This window comes from Taudactylus pleione, unplaced genomic scaffold (genome assembly GCF_031769625.1).
Source record: "Taudactylus pleione unplaced genomic scaffold, aTauple2 ptg001005l, whole genome shotgun sequence".
NCBI lineage: Eukaryota > Metazoa > Chordata > Amphibia > Anura > Myobatrachidae > Taudactylus > Taudactylus pleione.
Window position 1 is genome coordinate 548,378 of NW_028285406.1, and position 21,783 is coordinate 570,160.

The window sequence follows — 21,783 nt, forward strand, 5'->3', positions numbered from 1 at the left end:
GCAGGGGTCCAGCTGGAGCCTCGTTTCCTTGTCGCTTGGGTGCGCTGGTGTTGGACCGGGGGCATTGTGCTGTGGTGCCTGTGCGGTCCTGGCTTCTCAAGGTAGGATCACGAGTGTGGGTGTTTCACCGGTGGTTCGTCTCACTAGTACTGGTGCATAGCATCACCTTGCCGGTGGTGTGGGCAGGGTGGTGGTTACCGTAGCAGATAACTTTTGATGTCTTGGCGGTGGGTCAGGACCCTTCTTGGGGGGCAATCCTGTGGCTCTCTTAGCCAATGTAGACACCCATGCATCCGCGTGTTCCTCACTGTGTGCTGGTGACAAACTGGGAACGTGATGTTCAGCGTTCCTCTTATCCCTAACTTCCAGCTCCAGGGGCAAGCGGGTTGGGCTTTCATGGTGTTGGCTCTGGTTTCAGCTGGAGATTGGTGTGCTGAGTAGGCAGATAGCGTCGATGCGTGACAGCTGGTGTAGCTGTGTGTAGCTTGGTCCTGGTAGGTCTAACGTGTTTCAGCACAGCGTGCCTTTGTCAAAAGATCACGCTATGCTGAAAAGCGTTAGACCTACCAGGACCAAGCTACACACAGCTACACCAACTTTCACACATCGACAGCGTACCTTAATAAAAATGATTTTTGATCCTGCTAGAGGCTGTTGAAAGTCACAGATGTTGCTGTCAGTCTCTACACAGCCAGGTAGTAAAGGCAATCCAGCAAAGAAACAGTGTCTTAGTACCACATCAGTGGATCCTCAATCAGCTGCTAGTGCCCATGGTGTTCAACAAAAAATAAATGGTATATGTCCGTGGTGTTTCGGTAACGCTGCTGTTTCAATGACCCACCGGGACCAGTAGTGCCATAAAGGTAGAGCGGCCATGGACACTTGTAGGCTGTAGTAATCGCTTTCTGCAGTGGGAGAATAGGGAACTGTGGGCCTAATTCAGCAAGTAACGCAAGTGAAAGAGCGCACGCACCCGTCCGCTGCAAGAATATGTTAATCAATGCATGCGTACGGAGACCACAGCACAAGAAGCAGACGCTCAGCCTCATATTAAGCCGCCCATCTCCCTTTACTCACAGCCTGATCAGCACGCAAGATAGCATAAACATCGGTAACATTGAGAACCATTGGACCCATTAGCATATTAGTGGTTGACCTGACGCAGGATTTTGGCCTCTTCCTGTGTAGAGCTTACGGTATGGCTGTGTATACTGCCACCGCACTACCTTATTTATGCATGCCCCTGTAACGGCGTCCCGACGCACTGGCACGCCTGCGTTTGCCCGACCTCCCCCCCCCGTCACTCCCCACAAACGGCACTTCCTGTCAATCACTCTGTCTTGGGTCTGAACAGTCTATGCTCACGCAGGTCCCATCGCAGTTGGTAGTTCGCGCACCCGCATTGCGATGCATACGCATGCGCAGTGTGGAAACATCGGCTTAATGCATGTGTTCTCTCACTTGCGTTCTTTGATGAATCAGGCCCTATGCTCAAGGGAAATTTGCTATTGTAAGCTGCTGTAGCTGGAGTTTAACATAGGTTCCAACTTCCAAGTGCCAATGCTTGTCACAGCAGTGCCCCGCAGCTGGCATACCTGGGCAGACTTGTGCAGATAGTGGGAGCTGGGTCTCAGTAGCGCAGTGACTGATCAATCTGTATCCTTCAACATGTTTCGCTGCATCCAAAGCGACTATTGTTAAAAAATGATAAAATGATAAATACCTGTGAATGGGAATAAGTACAATGCGAAAGGGTAATAAGCTGTCTATTATTTGAGGATTTTATTACTTGCAATAATAAAATAGTAAATATAATAATAAATATATTGACTTTGTTATATAGCACTTAATGCTTTTGTTTTAAGAGCTAACATAATGTCTTCTTCTTTTGGTGACCCAACATTTGCCCCATACTTTGTCTCCTGTTCTGTAAACACATTTATTTATTTGCAAGTGTGCTTATTCTAATAATACTCATTTCACCATGAAGTCATTACTTTGCACCCCAGAGTCTAGGTGGAAGCATTAATAGTGCAGCAACATTCATAATTGACCAGTATCCATCTCTGAAGAATCCATATTCTATTGCAATCACCTCGTATGCCCTGGCCAGAGCCGGAAAGCTACAAGACACAAAGAGACTGATGTCTGCATCTACAGGTATAGTAATGGCACCTGCAGGACATAACACATAGGACACAGGGAGACTGATGTCTGCATCTACAGGTATAGTAATGGCACTTGCAGGACATAACACATAGGACACAGGGAGACCGATGTCTGCATCTACAGGTGTAGTAATGGCACCTGCAGGACATAACACATAGGACACAGGGAGACCGATGTCTGCATCTACAGGTATAGTAATGGCACCTGCAGGACATAACACATAGGACACAGGGAGACCGATGTCTGCATTTACAGGTATAGTAATGGCACCTGCAGGACATAACACATAGGACACAGGGAGACTGATGTCTGCATCTACAGGTATAGTAATGGCACCTGCAGGACATAACACATAGGACACAGGGAGACTGATGTCTGCATCTACAGGTATAGTAATGGCACCTGCAGGACATAACACATAGGACACAGGGAGACCGATGTCTGCATCTACAGGTATAGTAATGGCACCTGCAGGACATAACACATAGGACACAGGGAGACCGATGTCTGCATCTACAGGTATAGTAATGGCACCTGCAGGACATAACACATAGGACACAGGGAGACCGATGTCTGCATCTACAGGTATAGTAATGGCACCTGCAGGACATAACACATAGGACACAGGGAGACCGATATCTGCATCTACAGGTATAGTAATGGCACCTGCAGGACATAACACATAGGACACAGGGAGACCGATGTCTGCATCTACAGGTATAGTAATGGCACCTGCAGGACATAACACATAGGACACAGGGAGACCGATGTCTGCATCTACAGGTATAGTAATGGCACCTGCAGGACATAACACATAGGACACAGGGAGACCGATGTCTGCATCTACAGGTATAGTAATGGCACCTGCAGGACATAACACATAGGTCACAGGGAGACCGATGTCTGCATCTACAGGTATAGTAATGGCACCTGCAGGACATAACACATAGGTCACAGGGAGACTGATGTCTGCATCTACAGGTATAGTAATGGCACCTGCAGGACATAACACATAGGACACAGGGAGACTGATGTCTGCATCTACAGGTATAGTAATGGCACCTGCTGGACATAACACATAGGACACAGGGAGACTGATGTCTGCATCTACAGGTATAGTAATGGCACCTGCAAGACATAACACATAGGACACAGGGAGACTGATGTCTGCATCTACAGGTATAGTAATGGCACCTGCAGGACATAACACATAGGACACAGGGAGACTGATGTCTGCATCTACAGGTATAGTAATGGCACCTGCAGGACATAACACATAGGACACAGGGAGACTGATGTCTGCATCTACAGGTATAGTAATGGCACCTGCCTACCCTCCAACATGACCCGTTCCATTAGGTACAAAACACTCTGCTCCTGGACTTCCCACCTAATGTATGATTGCAGTCACCTGTGTTGAACTAGGTAATAGATGAGACAGGTGTTTCAGCACAGGTGACTGCAATCAAAAATTAAGAGGGAAGTCCAGGAGAAGAGCATTTTGTACCTAATGGAAAGGGTCATGTTGGAGGGTCTGCACCTGCAGGACATAACACATAGGACACAGGGAGACTGATGTCTGCATCTACAGGTATAGTAATGGCACCTGCAGGACATAACACATAGGACACAGGGAGACCGATGTCTGCATCTACAGGTATAGCAATGGCACCTGCAGGACATAACACATAGGACACAGGGAGACTGATGTCTGCATCTACAGGTATAGTAATGGCACCTGCAGGACATAACACATAGGACACAGGGAAACTGATATCTGCATCTACAGGCATAGTAATGGCACCTGCAGAACATCATATATTACATGGAATCTACTTCTCACCTTTGCATCACTTCCTTCACCTATCATTGCAGTTTTTCTTGCTTAACATCTGGTCCTTAGTTATAAAATAAAATGTGTAAAAGGAGGAGTATATTGTACATTAATGTTTTAGTGTTAAATTAATTTGAAAAGTTCAACATCCTTCTAAATCCTGTAATGAACTTAGGGGCTCATTTAAAATTGGTCATATATTTTTTATTGCTTAAAATTCTTATATCTGTACTGTACGGAATGGGTATGTAATACCGGCAGTCTGCATGCCTCCTGTTAAAATACAGACATCGGCATCCCTATGGTCTGTATCCCGACAGGGGTTAGGTAAGTATACTAACCCTCCCCCTTCTCCCCCTAACCCTCCCTTCTTGTAGCCTAACCCTCCACATCCCCCACCCTAACCCTCCCTGTTAGTGCCTGAACCTAACCCCCCCCTTTAGTGCCTAACCCTACACCACCACCCCCAGTGGTGCCTAACTCTAACCCTCCTTAGGGGTGCCTAACAATAATCTCCCACCCAAAAAAACCTAACCCTAACCTCACTATGCTGCCTAAACCTAACACTCCTTCCCCCGCGGCCAACAGCTAAGACGCCCTCATTCTTACCTCATTCGGGATGGTGTCTGTCTAGATTCTGGCGTCGGTATTTCGACGCCTATCTTAAATCATGTGTTGGGCTTGCACCGTCGGGATTTAGACCGGCGGCATCCTGTCCGCCGGTCTGCTAATTACATACCTGCTGTTCATGTGTGGAAAAAAATTGTGTACTCATATAGATATTCAGAAGGATAGTGGTAGTCCTGCACAGAGGATATTTTGTTGAAATCTTTCTCTTGTTTGTAAGTAAAAGGCTATACCGCTTCCTCATGTAATAATTTGGGATGTGCAGGCTCGGATTAGTTCGGATTTTCTCGCCAAATTCGGATTTTTCCCGCAAAAAATCGGGTCTCAGAAAGAGGCAAAACGTCAACTTTCATGAACAAACATCACATTTCATGGACTTTTGTCCAGGAATGAATGTGCTTCCTAGTCACATCACCTTTTCAGCAAAAAATTCCGTAAAAAATATGCAAGCCCATAGCAGAGTGTCACCAGACCTTGACCTTGCCTGCCGAGAGGGGCTTTTTACTGCTACTGCAGCAAAGATGTATAAGGACGTATCTGGATTAGCACATGCTTTGTTTAGTAAGCATTTGTCTTGTTAATTAGTGTGGTCACCACATCAAGTTGCTCAGGTCTATTCTCATTTCTCAAATAAATTTTCACTAGTAAAGGGGCCTAGCATATGTCGGCCTCACACCATCTTGCCTTGGCACTCCGCTTTATGCTTTGACTGCTGCCCACAACTGCCTTCTCCCCCACCCCTCCTCTCTGTCCCGCCCCTATCTCCCATACTTACCCATGGTGGTCCGGCAGGTCCTGCAACGATGGTTCATTCCTGTCTTCCCATGAGGGAAGCTGTTGGGGCATGCACACCGGTTCCCACTGTGTTCACATTCAGAAGACAGAACAGACCTAATGAAAAGATTATATAGATTTGGACTGTTGCATGAAATACAATTCTGCTTTTTTTCGTTTTTTTAAAGGGTTTTTGAAGGGTTTAAAGTACAACTGTTGATGTTGATTTAAACAAAAATAAATTCGTTTTGCATTTATTAATAACTGTCAACAAAATTTTCTGTCTTGTGTATATGGCACTTAATCACATTATGAGTTTGTGTAATAGTACTGACTCTTAATCCACATTCACCATTTGATGCTAAGAGGGGTATTCAATATGAAACGTTACCTTCACTGCCGAAGTTAACGTTTCATATCGGAGTTTTTACCTGCGTTAAAGTTTGGTGCGCGCTCCCGCTTATCCCCGTATTCTATATAAAATTAACGAAAACGGGAAACTCCGAAGTTGGATTTGCGTAAAGTTACGAATTTTTCCTTAAAATTATTGTAAGACCCCCCTAAAGTTGTAAAAACATGGGGGAACACTATGGGTACCCCCTTTTTAGCCTTTAAATGAAAGTCGGGGATTTAAATAGCCGCAGCAGGTGTTTTTTTCCCGACATTGAAGAAGTGATGCAGAAGAGCACTTAGGTTATTTTTTTTCATTTTTTTAAGTGGTGCCATCAAATTTGGGGTACATTAAAATGGGTACTAAGTTTACTAACATATTTTTAAGTCCCTAAAGTAAGTTTTTAAAAATTCTGCATTTGTGCACCTGCCGCTATAATTCTATTCTAGAAAACACCTGCCGCTAATAGCCTATTCTAGAAAACACCTGCAGTATACTTGCAGAATAGCCCTGAACCTATTTCCCTATTGTTAATCATTTTTTCCCATTTTTTTTTTTTTCACCCCAATATTTAAACAAATTTTTTGGGGTGTCCCTATTTTTTTTTTAAAACTTTTCTTGACACAGTTCTTTCTTAAATGTCATTCCCAGGGGTGTAGGCTATTTTTTTTTAAGCCTGCACCCCTAAACCCCAATTCTGCACTTTTTTTCGACACCTATTCAATGGTGAAAAGTTATCACCGTTTTTTATCACAGACTTTTCAAAAATGCGACAAGTCTTTGAAATTGAATACGGTGTAAAAGTAAAACCTGCGATAATGACGTCATACCTCCGATATTAACGCAAAAAAACGATGTTTTCGCTCCCATATTGAATACCCCTCTAAATCTGTCAAACCCACATATCTGCTTTCGAGGGGGATACACACTTGTAGGTTTGACATACAAAATACCTACTGTTTTTGAGCTTGGCAAAGTTTGTGACGCATCTGAACTCAACTTATTTAAGTACACTTTTCCTTGCATTCCCCTTTTTCAATTTACATTCAGAAAGCAAATGTCAAAGTCAGCCCCTAAATTTACATTTACGATACCAAAATCTTCCATGTTAAGTATCATGTGGAGCTGCTACATGCTCTGTAGTGTCCTACATACACATACTGTATTCAAATCTATTAACAAAAAGTGTTTGTTTTTTCAATGCTTTGTGCTGATTCCACGCCCATTGCTCATTGTTTCTGTATGTTTTTATGCATGATTCAATTTCCATTAATATTCTTTCTACATTATATTTCTTAACCAAGATAATAATCACTGGGAAGAGCTGGGCTCCCGTCACTTATCCCTGGAGGCTACGTCCTATGCGCTCCTCACACTTCTGAAGATGAAGCAGTATGAGCAGGCTGGACCATTAGCTAAATGGCTCACAGAGCAGAGGTTCCATGGAGAGGTTTATGGATCCACACAAGTATGTAACTCTTTCATCAGCTCGCATTACAGAAATGCTCCTTCCTTGGCCACGGTCTGCTTCTTGGTGCATAAATTCCCAACATAAAGTTCCATTAAGAACCGTGAAATTGTGTAAACATTGTATGAACCATTCACAGAAGATTTACTATGGAATCTTGTTTGCCCTTAGTTACTAGCCTGCGAGTTGCAAGCAGTGGTGGAATTCCATAGACTCCAGTAGATTTAAGGCAGCAATAATTTATAAAATACAGCTAGCATTAGTCCATTAAACACAGGAAATACATGAGCCTCTTAGATGGACAAATATTTTCGTTTGCTATAATCCATATTGTTTCTACTCACCAGGTGAAGGTGAGTTTCCAGCTATTAAATAATGATTATAATAATAATGCAATAAAAATAACAAGAATTTATGCCCAGGTAATGTATTTGGGTAGATAAAAATAACATCAAAAACATGTAGTGACTGTTGTATAAACCCATACCAGAGGAATACAGTCTTATAGCTTATCACATAGATGTAAAGTCCACTAGGTGGTACAGAGCAAGAAGCCAGCAGCCATCTCTGTTTCTGTGCCATCGTCAGTCTCCTCTACTGGTCAGAGTAAGCCGTCCTCACCTGTTTGGTTTGATCAAGGCGTTTCACTCTTGGAGGACCTTTATCAAGAATGCCATACTAGTGTGCCAAATGGTGTATTTACCCCCTCATTGACTGAATAATTGCATTAATCTGTGTATGTGTCAGGATGTGGCCTGGAATCGGCAGCTTCTCACCTATGTACCAGCATCTTTGATTGCTCAGGCGGTCAGATACTAGGCGCGTGGGTGAGTAGTGGACTGACTATTCTCAGGATCTGCTAGGACTTCCATGCTGCATCTCCGTGTCGTGATCGCGTCATGGGTGCAGCTATGTTGGTCTGTGTCACCTGATCCAGTTCCCTCCAATGGTAGTCTTGCAGTCACTCAGCTGATCTCTGCATCCAATGACCAGCTACCTAAGGGTTCTTAAGTTCGGCTCCGGGAACAGGAAATTGCCTGTGCAACTTCGCTTCTCTAGTGATTATTTGCTGAGATTGTGTCCTAGGCTCCACACTATTCAATAGTGTTTTCTATCAATCTGCGATTCCATGTGTTTCCCAGCGTCTGGTTACCCAGCTACCTAACCTTCGCTATACAGCGTCAAGATCACCAGAGCTGCCACCCATCGCTATTCAGCGTCTAGTACAGCTACTCGTGACACAGCAGTATTTGGAACTCCGGAGTTGTCCCCATCGCTAATCAGTGTCTGCCTTCATAGCTGTTACTCCTATTCTCAAGTTATTCCTCCAGTGCATTCCATTATTCCTCAAGTCTGCCAGTACCAGTTCCTACATTCCTAGTATATTCTTCTTTTCCTGCTTCTCTCAGATACCTACCCTGGGGGCTGCAACCTGTTCACTCAGGGCCGGATTACTAATGGGCCGGGTGGAGCTCCAGGCCAACCATTGAAATAGGCCCAACGCAGTGCAGACAGGAAAAAAAAATCCCTGTGAACACTGTCTGCACTACTTTGAATCCGACATTGCAGTGATGGAGGATTCGAAGTCTGGTCCATTCACCCCCCTCCGCGCATCGGCAGTCCGAAGCTCCGTCACTGACTGTATAATTTCTCTCCCTGGCCCTGCAGTCTGAGGCTCCGCCCCCATGCCGCCCGAAGCTCCGCCCCCATGCCGCCCGAAGCTCCGCCCCCCGGTCGTACTAGCTTCCCTGACCATGTGAAATTGGCTCCGGTTCCCTGGGTCATCGAAGCCCAGCCGTCTCACCCAAGGGGCCACTACTCCCCTCCTCCCTGCGCAATGAAATTAAACTATAAGGTTAGCCTTTTGAGCAGAGTGCAGAGGCTGAGCTGCTGTGAGAAGAAGCCAGCATGCATAACCAGCGTTCCTTCCCACAGGTCAGTGTAATGTCTGGCATCTATTAAGTGTGTGTGTGTGTATGTATATATGTGTATATATACACAAATGTGTGTGTGTATGTATATATATATATATATATATATATATATATATATATATATAAAATGTGTGTGTGTGTATATATATATGTATATGTTTTTGTATATGTGTGCACATGTATGTAAATATATATATGTATATGTTTTTGTATATGTGTGGGTATATATATATATATATATATATAGATCAGTTGTTGAACCTGGCACTCCCATACTCGCAGTGGTGTATCTATAATGAGTGCAGTGTGTGCGGTGTGGGGCCCCCGGGTCCAGGGGGGCCCTGCACCGCACACACTGCACCCATATTTTTTTTAAACTTACCTGTCCGAGGTCCCGCGTCGGGGGTCACTGCTGCTGAGAACACCGGAAAAATGGCTGCCCCGCCCATTTTCCGGCGTTCTGCGCATTTGTAGTAGACTCCGGGCACACTCTAGTGCCCGGAGTCGACTAATGCTCCAGTGGCTAGCCAGCCGCGTTAGTCGGCGGCCAGCCACCAGGGAGAGAGGAGGGGGCCCCGCACGAGGAGTGCACACGGGCCCCCTCCTCTCTTAAAACGCCCCTGCATGCTCGTAAATAGAATTTGCACCAGTGTCCTCCTTTATTGCCAACTTCTGCAAGAGGTTGGCATCCACACAATTATGCCAATAAATGCGACCCTGATGGTGATTATGGACCACACAGGACATCCAATTGCTTTCAAAATACAATAACTCTTTACTTAAGCTGGGTACACACTGATAGATATATCCCCCATTTCACTGAACAGGCGATATATCCATAGTGCATCACCGTGTGTGTACAGCGGATATGTCTGTGAACGACATGGTTCACAGACATATCCGATCTGCTGTGCAGCTGTCAAGGCCGGGTCATCGGGCAGATGATTGGCAAGTGTGTATACACTTAAAAATCAGCAGGTCGCGGGTCAGTCCAACATCGACCTAGTGTGTACCTGGCTTTAGGTTCTTTCATGATTAAAGAACCTAAGTAAAGAATTCTGAAACATTGAAAGCATCTTGGGGGTCTTGTGTGATCCACAATTGCAGTCAGAGTGTCGCCTTCACTGGTATTGGATGCGGTCATTATACCGACAGTCGGGATTCCGGTGCTTACAATGCCAGCGCTGGAATCCTCATACCTGTCAGAATCCTGGTCCCGGCATCCTGACCACCGGCATTCTGACTAAGTACCGGGCTTAGGGTTAAGCATTAGGGGGAGGGTTGGATACTAAGTAGAGAGGGTTAGGTTTACGGGTGCAGAGAGGAGAGGTTAGGATTAGGCACTAGGGGGGAGGGTCAGGATACTGACCAGCAAGTGTTGTTATCCTAACCCTGGCGGGATGCCGGCGCTGGAAACCCATACCCAACCCATTGATATATATATTAGTGTTTATATACAGTGTGTCTGTGTGTATATATATATATATATATATATGTCTCTGTGTGTATGCATATAGGGAGCTGCTGCATCTATGAGGGGTGATTATGATCAATCATAACCTCCAGAGGTGCCGCAGGCCGCAGATGGCAGCTGTGTTTGCACTTTCACAAAAGAAACAAAACTTTTTTGTTATAGCTCCACTATAAATTTGTTAAAGGTAGGCGCAAGTTTTGCCCCCATGGACATAGCCATGCCCCCTGTGTAGACCACATCACTGGTCACACTGCCACAGAAGTTATCACACTCCTCTGCAGCGCCACACAATAGGCCATTCATAAATTTCAGCTCCAGGCCCATGTGGACCTTAATCTGGCACTGTGTTCACTTGGTGCAGCAAAACCCATATTCCGCTTGGAGGGGTCACTGGAGAATACGATCAAGTGGATGTAATTTTTGCAATTCAAAACTCGAAATTCGGATTTAAAGTCTGAATTCCGAACCCCTGGAAAATCAGAACAGCAACTTGGATCTGAGTGGATTCAGAGTTTTGGAAAACAGAACCCCACATCTCTAATCATAACAATAATAGTAATAATAGAAGAAAAAGAAGTATTATTATCGTTATTTTTATTATTATTTTTTTATTTATTCATTTTCGTGTTTTGGTTTTGCAAAACCACCCTCAAATGTTTTGGTTTCGGTGGTCTGGATTTTTGTAAAAAAAAATAGATAAAAAGTTTTTAAAACTGCTAAAATCAAGTCATTTATGCAATCCAAAACCCGGAATTTGGATTTCAAATTAGAATTTTTAACCCCGGGAAGATCATAACCGCAACTTGGATTTACCTGGATCTCCTCAGGAGATCAGAACAATGACTCTAATTTACCTGGATTCATGAAATCCAGGTTCGGATTTCTGGAGAACCGAACCGCACATCTCTCATTTTTATTATTATTATTATTATTATTAGAGGGTAATCCAGATAGTAAATATAATTTGCATATTCCCACCTTGCAGGTCATACACCCTCCCCTAATTTATGGTCTCCCTAACCCAGTGGTTCTCAAACTTTATCGAATCACGGCACCCTAGAGTATCAGCATTTTTTCCATGGCACCCCTGGGCCAAAAGTTTCTTATTGAGAAATGCAGCAAAAATTAAATGAATTAAATTGTGCTTATATGTCACCCTTAGGTTCATTTATGTGTTGGTTGACAGGGATGCGCTTCTGTTTGTCCACATATTTTTTGATTGCCAGTCATTAGCACTGGATTTGCCTATCACACAGACTAAAAATCATTTTATTTGGTACTGGATCATCAACCTGAGGCTCCCTTGCAAGTGCCCTGAGGCGCCCTAGGGTGCCACAGCACCCAGTTTGGGAACCACTGCCCTAACCTGCCTTGTGAGTGGGTTGTTTATGGTGATGGTGTGCATTGTTAAAGTGAACCCTACGATACAAAATGCCTCAGGCTGTGAAGTGAGGAATGTTATTCAATTCTTGTTCTTGACAATGTTTTTTTTTTAATTTTTAATATTGTTTGTTTGTTTGTTTGTTTGTTTGTTTTAACAGACAAATGGTCTTTATTTACTGGATTACCCTTGTATTAATATTATTATTATTAATTATTTTTGGGCTTGTAGATTGGACATTAAAGTTATAATTTATGTTTATTAGGATAACAGTTTTCCCTGCCAATGTCTGTACTGTGTTTTCACATAAATGCTATGCTTTTTTTATACAACACTTCTGTTCTAGGCTACAATCATGTTGTTCCAAGCTCTTGCTCAGTATCAGATAGACGTCCCCCCTGTCAAGGATTTGGATATGGATGTCTCTTTCCAGCTCCCCGGCAGATCATCAAGCACAACTCATCGCATCAATCTTAGAAACGCCATGCTGGCCCGCTCTGACCAGGTGAGAACGTATGCATTGCGATGATGTCAGTGGTAATTATACTGTAGCACTTGTTCCTGTGATGCAGATATTGGAATGAGCTGAGGTGGGATGTCTACAATGATCTCACAGAGGACGCTTGCTGGAAATGTTCTGCTGTGTTTGTTGTACGTAATTGAAGAAATGTGTCTCAGATGGTTTTGATGAATAATGTAAATATAATGGATCATAGGCAAAACCAGCTGGCCAGCCACTGTCGGCTGCAATATCTGCCATGGTGAAAATGTTTCAAGTTACGTCATTTGTCTCTTTACAGACATCCGTATATGAAAACTTTACAGTCACTGCACGAGGGAAGGGAAAAGGAACGTTAACAGTAAGTTTAGTACAGGCTTTATAGTCAGTTGATGTTCTTTGTTATGTTTTTAATGAGTGACACAAACAAAACGATCACCCACAAAACTGAAGAATTTGATATGGCCTTTCTTCCAAAATGATCAGGAGCTGAATCAAAATTAATTAGATCACTATCGGACAATTTGGTATAAAACCTTAGATAACATTGAATTAATTAACACATGGAATAAAACCTTAGATGAATGTTCCTACAGATTGATTGAGTTACTTATTTCCTATAGAGAGCAAAAAGTTGTAGAAATTGGTCAGAAAATTGATGAGGTCAAAGAGTTTTTGACTAAATATAAGGATAGACCCATCTTCAGTGAGAGGGATAAGATCACAAATCAAAAAGTAGAAAGATTTGAGAAAGATCTAGTAGATATGAAAAATAAAAAGCTGGTGAGGGATGATAGAGATTAGAAGGAAAATTTATAGGAAACATCCTAATCCTTATGCTCCACCAAACGAATTTCTTGATACAGACCAAGGGACCCCTAGGATGTTCAGGAAAAGGGAGGTTGAGCCTCAATCTTATCACCATACTAATAGTATTTCACAGAACTATAAAGAACATTATAATAGGTGGGATCAACACTATAAGAAGGATGAGGTGTCACCCCAGACTACATGGCGATCACGCGATAGCAGTTTTAAAAGGAATTACAATCACCAGCACGAACTAATTCAAAAGGTTCTTCTTTTTTAGGACCAAGGAGGGTGGGAGGATTCACAACACAGAACAGATTTTCACCATTAGCCAGAGACACTCCTAAACGATTAAGAGAAGTAGAGAAAGAAGAGGTGGTAGAAAGTTACATAAGGAAACCAAGACTAAATTAGAACAAGATGGAATGTTCAACTTGACAGGGAAAGAACTCTCAATGGATCAAATTAATCTTTTGAAAAAGGGCCTAAATTTTGCGCCCACAAAAAATCCAAATTTATTTGATCTTTTTGTTGAGTTGAACTATTTTGTGAGAGATTTATGTAGAAAACGTTATTTCGCATCCAAGAAGCTTGCTAACAAGTCCATGAGTCCAGTCATTTTGGATGACATGGATTTGGAAATACTACTAACTTTAGAAAGTTTATGGGATGATAATCATGTATCTATTGAAGATTCACCCATTAAGATTTTTGATATTCAGGATCAAAATATCTTGTTGAGAGATGGGAAATCTTTCAAAAACAAATCTCAATTTTATCCTGTTTTTTAAAAATCTCCCACCATACTCTACTTCTATAAAAAAACAATGGATGATTTTCGTAATATTTGCACTAGGAAATCCAATTGGTCAAATTTGACCAAAAAAGAGTCTATAGAGTTGAAAAAATTTGAGAAAAATCACTCCATAGTTATAAAAAAATGCCGATAAGGGTGGGGAGGTGGTTTTACAAACACGAGATATGTATCTTAAAGAAGCTTATTCTCAATTACATGACACCACCTTCTATAGAAAAATAAGAGGGGATCCTACAACTAAATTTGCATTAGAACTAAAAGGACTACTGTGTGAAGCACTCAGAGGAGGAGTCATATCTAAGGAGGAATTTAATTTCTTGCACGTTGATTTCCCAGTTATACCATTATTTTATCACATACCTAAAATCCATAAATCCCTCACAGCACCCCCGGGCCGCCCTATTATTGGTATTGGGTCCCTCACAGCCAACTTGTCACAATTTATTGATCACTTTTTACAGAAGCATGTTATCTCCCTGAAATCCCACATCTGAGACACTACACATTTGCTTAATATACTCAAAGATATCCAATGGAGGGCTGGATATTCTTTCTTAACTTTGGATGTACAGGCTTTATATACCCACATTCCACATGCAAAAGGGACTAATATTGTGGAGTGTTTCCTGGATAAAGATGTTGGGATTTCAGGGGGACTTAAACACTTTTTACTCACGGCCATCATTTTTATTTTGGAGCACAATTATTTTGTATTTGAAGGTGATTATTATATACAGGTACTTGGGACGGGCATGGGCACTAGGTTCGCGCCGAGTTTTGCCAACCTATATATGGGGGCATTTGAGGATGAATTCATCTGGAAGGGTCCATTCGGCGTGAACCTGGTGCACTATGGCCGTTATATTGATGATTTATTTATTATTTGGGATGGGGATATAGTTTTAGCACAACAATTTATTTCACACTTGAATAACAATGATTATAATCTTAAGTTTACTTACACTCACAGTTACACTATGGTGAATTATTTGGATTTGACTATCTCCTCTGAGGGGGGAATCATTAAGACAAAAAATTACAAAAAGATAGTGGACACAAATAACTTTCTAAATTTTTCAAGTAACCATTACAAACCTTGGTTACAGAATGTTCCTTATAGTCAGTTCAGCAGACTACGTAGGAAGTGTTCTTCTATAGATGATTTTAGAGTACAAGCTGAACATATGTTTAAAGATTTTGCCTCTAGAGGTTATCCTGTAGATTTATTACAGACAGCATATAAGAAGGTAGAAAATAGTGATAGGACACAACTCATTAAAATGAGGACTAAACCCAGAGTTAAGGATTTTTTTGATGAGGATTATAGAGAGACTCAAATGAATTTAATTTTAAAATACAATAACCAATCGACCGCTATTAAGATGACTTTACAAGATAACTTTAGAATTCTACAACAAGATCCCATACTACAAACTACTCTAGCACCACGGCTAAAAGTAGTTTTTAAGAAAAATAAGAACCTAAAAAACCTTTTGGCACCTAGCATGCTTAGGAAAATTCCAAAAGAAAAAAGTATTACCAAAACCCCTCTATGGCTACCCACTCCTACAATAGGATGTTATAAATGTGGGAAAACGAGATGCCTGACGTGTACATTTATTTCTAATAGAACTACAGAGATTAGGTCAAACACTACTAAAGAGGTATTCCCCATACGAGAATTTATAAACTGTGACACCACATATTGTATATACTTACTGCAGTGCCCATGTGGCCTGCAGTATGTAGGTAGAACTACTCGATCACTTAAAACTAGATTCAGAGAACATAGAAATAATATAAAAAAGGGTTATACCAAACATAGTGTCTCTAATCATTTTTTGAATATGCATGATGGGGATCCGACTGGTCTGGTTCTAATAGGTATACAACATATGGCTCATACTAATAGGGGTGGGGTCAGACATAAACATTTATGTGAAAAAGAAGCATTATGAATATTCAAACTGGGGACTTTATTTCCAGCAGGTCTCAATGAGAACATAGATTTTGAATCTTTTGCCTGATTAGTAGTCTTCCCATATTAGTTATGATATATTCCATCTGCCTACCTACCTATAAGAGGAAGATGGATAGAACTACTTCTTTGTAGGTTTTTTCAACATGTGTTAAGGTCATCTCTGTTGGGAATCATGTTTATTGATTATAACCAATTTATTATTGTATTCATAAAAACACTCTCGATATAATATATTATACCTAAACCCAATATCATTAGAATGCTAAAATTTATTATCAAAGTCATGGTACCTTGATATGGTTCTAGGTATAATATTTCGATATGGGATATATACTCATTAGTGCACAAGAGTCAGCACATACTTGTATTAGGGAGATATACCATCTACCTAGTGATTGGTTAAGAACAGTAGTGTAGAGGTAGAGAAATGGTTTGGGATACATTAGGTTATGTGTTCGAGTCATACTGAACCCTGGACAGGGATCTGTTATTATCATTATTATCATCATTTTTATGTCCAACGATAACGTCAGCCATACAAAGTATCTGAGTCATTAAATAAGTGACTTATGGATTTAAGAGTACAGAATTGTGGGGATAGTAGAGTAGATGTTTTAGATATACCCCCCTAGATGGTATTTATCATACATCTTCATTCCACTTACCATCTATAGTAAAATAGCAGGTTCACCAACCATTTTGTAGGTTGGAGTAATAGAACCAGTATGATAACCATATGTGAGTGCAGGTATGTACGTGCATGCATATATGTCTTTATCATGCTTGGATTTATATCGTGTACACATTTATGTTTGTGTGTACACATGTATGCATAAGAGGCGTGTGCACGTAGGTCTTTATATATGTGCCAGTAGGTTTATGTGTCTGGATTCTGTTTATATATACATGTGGATGTGATAATGTAATAACATTAGTGTTGGATCTCTTGGGTTATTTTATATACCTTCAGTGATAGGCCAAGTGTAATAGCGTAGAGGTATAGTAACAGACTGGGATGCCCTAGGTCATAGGTTCAAGACACACCAGACCAAAGACAGAGATTTAATTTAATTGATATATTGTTTCCATGTATACTTATATTTTTCAATATTTTAAATATTGGGGAACCTCCAGTAAAAATAGGAGAGGATCTAATCTCTATAATATATGTCCATATTATTATACATATATATAAATGAGGTAATTAATGAGATCTATAAGTTTGAGACTATACAGGAAATGTATATCTGCTGGGGGAGGTGAATAGGAGGTGGATCATACACAGGTGTTAATAATTATTTTTATTGAAACATCAATTAAGCTGAGTAGCTTGCTTTTAAAAAAGGGGTCCATGTGGAATATGCCATTCACTCTTTGAAAAAGCCCCAGCTTTACGGAGCGAAACGCGTCAGGGAACTGATCTTTGGACCCATCTGTAGTGTCAACTATTTGTTTCTATCAACCCTTCACGGGCACATGAGATTCGGGGTTTCGCTGGACAACAGCTGGTTACCAGGAGCTTGAGGCAGGATCGTGACGCGGCCGGACGGACATTGGTACATTGAGGAGCCGCTTACAACTCGTCTCTCCGGAGCCTCCTCCGATGCTCACAGCTATCTAATTATGTACACAGGATTGTGAACCGTAAGGTGATATGCTTATTTAAGCAAGAATACATGTTTCTATGATTCCTATTATACAATTGATCTCGCTGGGTGAGACTGAAGATTTCTAACATTGCTTATATGTGAACACTATAGAATAACATTTATATTTTTAAAAAAACAAATTCTTTTTACATATATATATATTTTTTATTATTTTTTGATCCACCTCCTCCAGCCGATTTTTTCAGATTTTTTCAGATCTGTTTAATTCCATTTAGAATATTTTGCTAGCTACAACTTTACTATAAAATAGCATGTATTAATATTTGGGATCAATTTATAATCCTACAAATGTCTGACTCATGAAGTCTAAATCACTGTAGGTGATTATCATTATTGTATGTATTATATTTTGTTTTGACCAGTCAAATAATTTTATTCACTGTATTAAATTGTTTGTATTCTTTATAATTTAGTCTTGGTGGTGATCTGCTTGTATCAATTCTCCTTATCATCTATTAGCGCAGATATTTTCAGTCTATTGTTTGTAATTTGGTATAAATGGTCTGAAGATGACCAGTAATGAACTCTATTGATCTGCGCTAATAGTTCTCATGATACCACAAGAGCTTGGATTGCATCCAGTATAACCACCTACACTCATTTCAGTTTACTTTTACTCTATGGGTACGATTCTGAGTTGGGAAAACCATGTTTCACTGCAGCTGGGGCAGATGTAACATGTGCAGAGAAATTTAGGGGTCAATCCTATTCAATGCAAAGGGTGCAAGTTGCCGTTGCAACTGCGTTAAAATGCTCGCAACGGACCGGCACCTTGCACCCTTTGGTTTGTAAAGTTCCTTCCTTTATATATATGATGTCAAAAGCAGGGGCGTATCTATAATTGGTGCGGGGAACACAGGCCCCTAGGTCCAGGGGGGCCCCGCACCGCACACCCTGCACCCATAATATTACTTACTTCTCCGGAGTCCCACGTCAGCGCGGGGGGTATTTTCCCATCGTTTGCGCATGCGCAGTACAGGGAAAATGGCCTCCGCAGCCATTTTCCCGGTGACCTGTGCATTCATTATAGACTCTTGGCACACTCTAGTGCCCACAGTCTATAACTCCAGCGCTGGCCGCGCACAGCTCAGTGCGCTGCCGGCCGCTGGGCAGAGAGGAGGGGGCCCGTGTCGGAGACTGCACACGGGCCCCCTCCTCTCTAGAAACGCCCCTGGTCAAAAGAATACTTTAATGTTGACCTTGTTCAAATTCAGCTTCTTGCAAAAATGTTCCAGGTCCTCCTTTGGACTATTCCACAGAAAAAATACATTGTCTATATATCATTACCAAATACCTGACAAAAGCTGCAACTTCAACACCAGTTCCTCCTGGAAAATGTACAACTACAACTCATCTTTTGAGTCTCTCCCTGCAGCCTCTTTTATCCCCTTTCTCATGTCCAGGTATGGGTCTTCACCCCCAGTCACTGATCTTCCAGTAATTTCCAGTCCTGGAGATTTGCACATGTATGGGTTTTGGAGTGAGTTAGCTGACAGGGAGAAGTTCCCTGCCCTGCATATTAAAACTACATATTTACTACATTAGGAACCGAATACAAAAACAGGTCATACTTGCAAACCTGGCAACTTTATACATGCTATTACAATTTACATTACAATGTACCCAGTCTTTTACATAACAGTTAATAAGTATAACCACTTAGAAGTAAGGGAAGACCGTAAAAAGTGCAATCTCTCTTTCACTAGTCTGTACGAGGTGAGATACAGGATTAATGACCGGCTAATGAAGCCTCATCTCATCACAGAGGGTGTGTGCAGAAGTCTTTATTTTGGAGCTTATTTTTGTCATGGTGTGTACACACTGTTGTGTTTGTAATTTTGATTTTGTAGGTGCACTACAGGTCTCAGTGGACCCTGTCTGTGAGGGCGTGCTGGCACATTTGATCCTAAAGGTGCGCATACACTGGATGATTTTTTGGATGATGGAACGATAACGACAAAAAATTGTCCAGTTTCAGCCCCGAAACGATGAACGATAACTACCAATGCGCGCTCCCGTTTGTAGTTGGTAGTTATCTTTCATCGCCCGAACCTCCCGTCCAACCTGCTGATATTGTCAGGTTGAACATGTTCGGGGATGAGGTAGGGAGCCCAGCACTGAACGATTTCGTTCATGAAATCATTCAGTGTTTATGCTCAGTGTCATTAATGACACTGAGCACAGCCCTGCCGGGGACACACGGGACAATTTTGTTCATGGAGCTAATCGTCCCATGTGTATGCACCTTAAAAGTATCAGATTTTCCTCTGCAGCCATCTAAATTGTGCATGACAGGGCGTTTTAAGGATGACTCTAGTGCTGTGAGCACGGTCTGGTTCTTCCTTGTGGGGGCAACCAGCTTTTTTTTGCAGGCCCATCTTCTAGTAATTCCATCCCCATGCTGGGCATCCTAGGATTGTTTGGCAATATGCCACAGTTCAACCAGTTTTGGCTAGTAAGGTTTATTGGTGGTAAGTGGAAATATGCGGCGACCCCATACTCTTTGTACTCCTGATTTTTTTACTGCCAGCCTAGCCTAGGCCTAAAGCTGATTACTAAAACATTATGGCAGAGCCTGCATGGACTCCATGCAGCACTTCAAAAACATGTCGTTTTTGCAACTGGATCAGGTTTTAGAAATAAAGGGGGTGAGTTGAATTCAGGAGGTCAAGCTAACCGTTAGTAAATTCAGTGGTTTGGATTTAGAACCTGCAGCAGGTTCCATCAGTTTCTGAACCACTGCAAACTAGCTGCTGTGTAAATTTAGCCCACATGCCCCTTAAGATGGATGCCACCATTCTCTTAAAGCAACTTTCATTGCTAGCAATTCCTTACCACTTTTATAGCAAAATTATTCTCAGCAGCTTTACATTTCTGATAGAAAAAAAACACACAGATGAAACTTGCCCCAATAAAAACATTTTAGAGAGAATTGCTCCTACACCTACTATTCATTTATCTACCTCCTGATTGCAGTGTTGTCGCCGGAGCTAGAGAGGGCAACTACGTGCCCAAAAATTGGGCATGGCCATGAAAAGGGGGCGTGTCTATAAGACGCGTCCCCTTTTCGTCACACTAGAGGGCGTGCCCGGCACTTACGGACACGCCGGGCAGCCCCCAAGCGCTGCAGACAGGGAGAATAGATGCTGGGCGCATGCGCCCGGCGTCTATTCTCTGGCGGTGACCAGGTCACCGCAGATTTCTCCACCCGCGGGACACTGCGTCCCCCGGGTGAATACAGCACCCGCAGGCTGTGAGGGCAGGGTGGTTTTTGTCCTCCAGAAGGAGGGCAGGGTGCTTTTTGCCCTCCAGAAGGAGGGCAGGGTGCCGCACCCTGCTAAAACAGCCTAGCGGGAACGCTATGATAGAATGGAGCATTGACATCAGACTACAACATTCAGTGTGTGTGTCATGCCATGTGTCATATCATCTATTGTATATTTTTCCACAGTGGGCGTATAGGTAGTTCTACAAGTGCCATAGGACAGGCTACCTGGGACTTGTATCCCCACTGTGAAAACAATATAAACCCTTATTTATACTATTACCCCTGCACCCACTGCCACCATGGGTGCAGGGAAAAGCCCTGATCTTTCAGCGCAAGGCTGGTCAATTCTCGGGATGGTGGTCCCCACTTTCCAAGGATTGCCAGCCCTGGACTGACCAGTTTGGGGGCTGGTTTACATTATAACAGGGGTACCCCACACTGTGTGTGTCTCCTTGCTATTGTGTAAGCTCCGCAGCTGGCTCAGCCCGGTGCTGGTTAAAGGAACATAGGGGGAACCCCACTTCGTTTTTTCCCCCGGTTTCACTCTACTAGACCGGGCACTGATGTCCAGGACCGGTTATGATTTTAAGGGGGAACCCCACACTTATTTTTTTTTTTATTTAAACCTTTTATTACTGTATTACACACAGAAACATGCACAGATCACAGTGATATGTGCAGCACTT

General features: G+C 42.2%; 1 protein-coding gene across 2 annotated transcripts in view; it reads left to right on the forward strand.

Moving 5' to 3' along the window:
• The window catches only part of LOC148454322 (complement C3-like), a 284,622-nt gene that overhangs the window by 224,231 nt on the left and 38,608 nt on the right, over nt 1-21,783 (forward strand). For both annotated transcript variants that reach the window (XM_088461038.1, XM_088461039.1), the window contains exons 28-31: nt 2,010-2,160; nt 7,100-7,263; nt 12,399-12,557; nt 12,853-12,912. In XM_088461038.1, the coding sequence (XP_088317164.1) occupies nt 2,010-2,160; nt 7,100-7,263; nt 12,399-12,557; nt 12,853-12,912 (534 nt within the window). The remainder of the gene's footprint in view (nt 1-2,009; nt 2,161-7,099; nt 7,264-12,398; nt 12,558-12,852; nt 12,913-21,783) is intronic.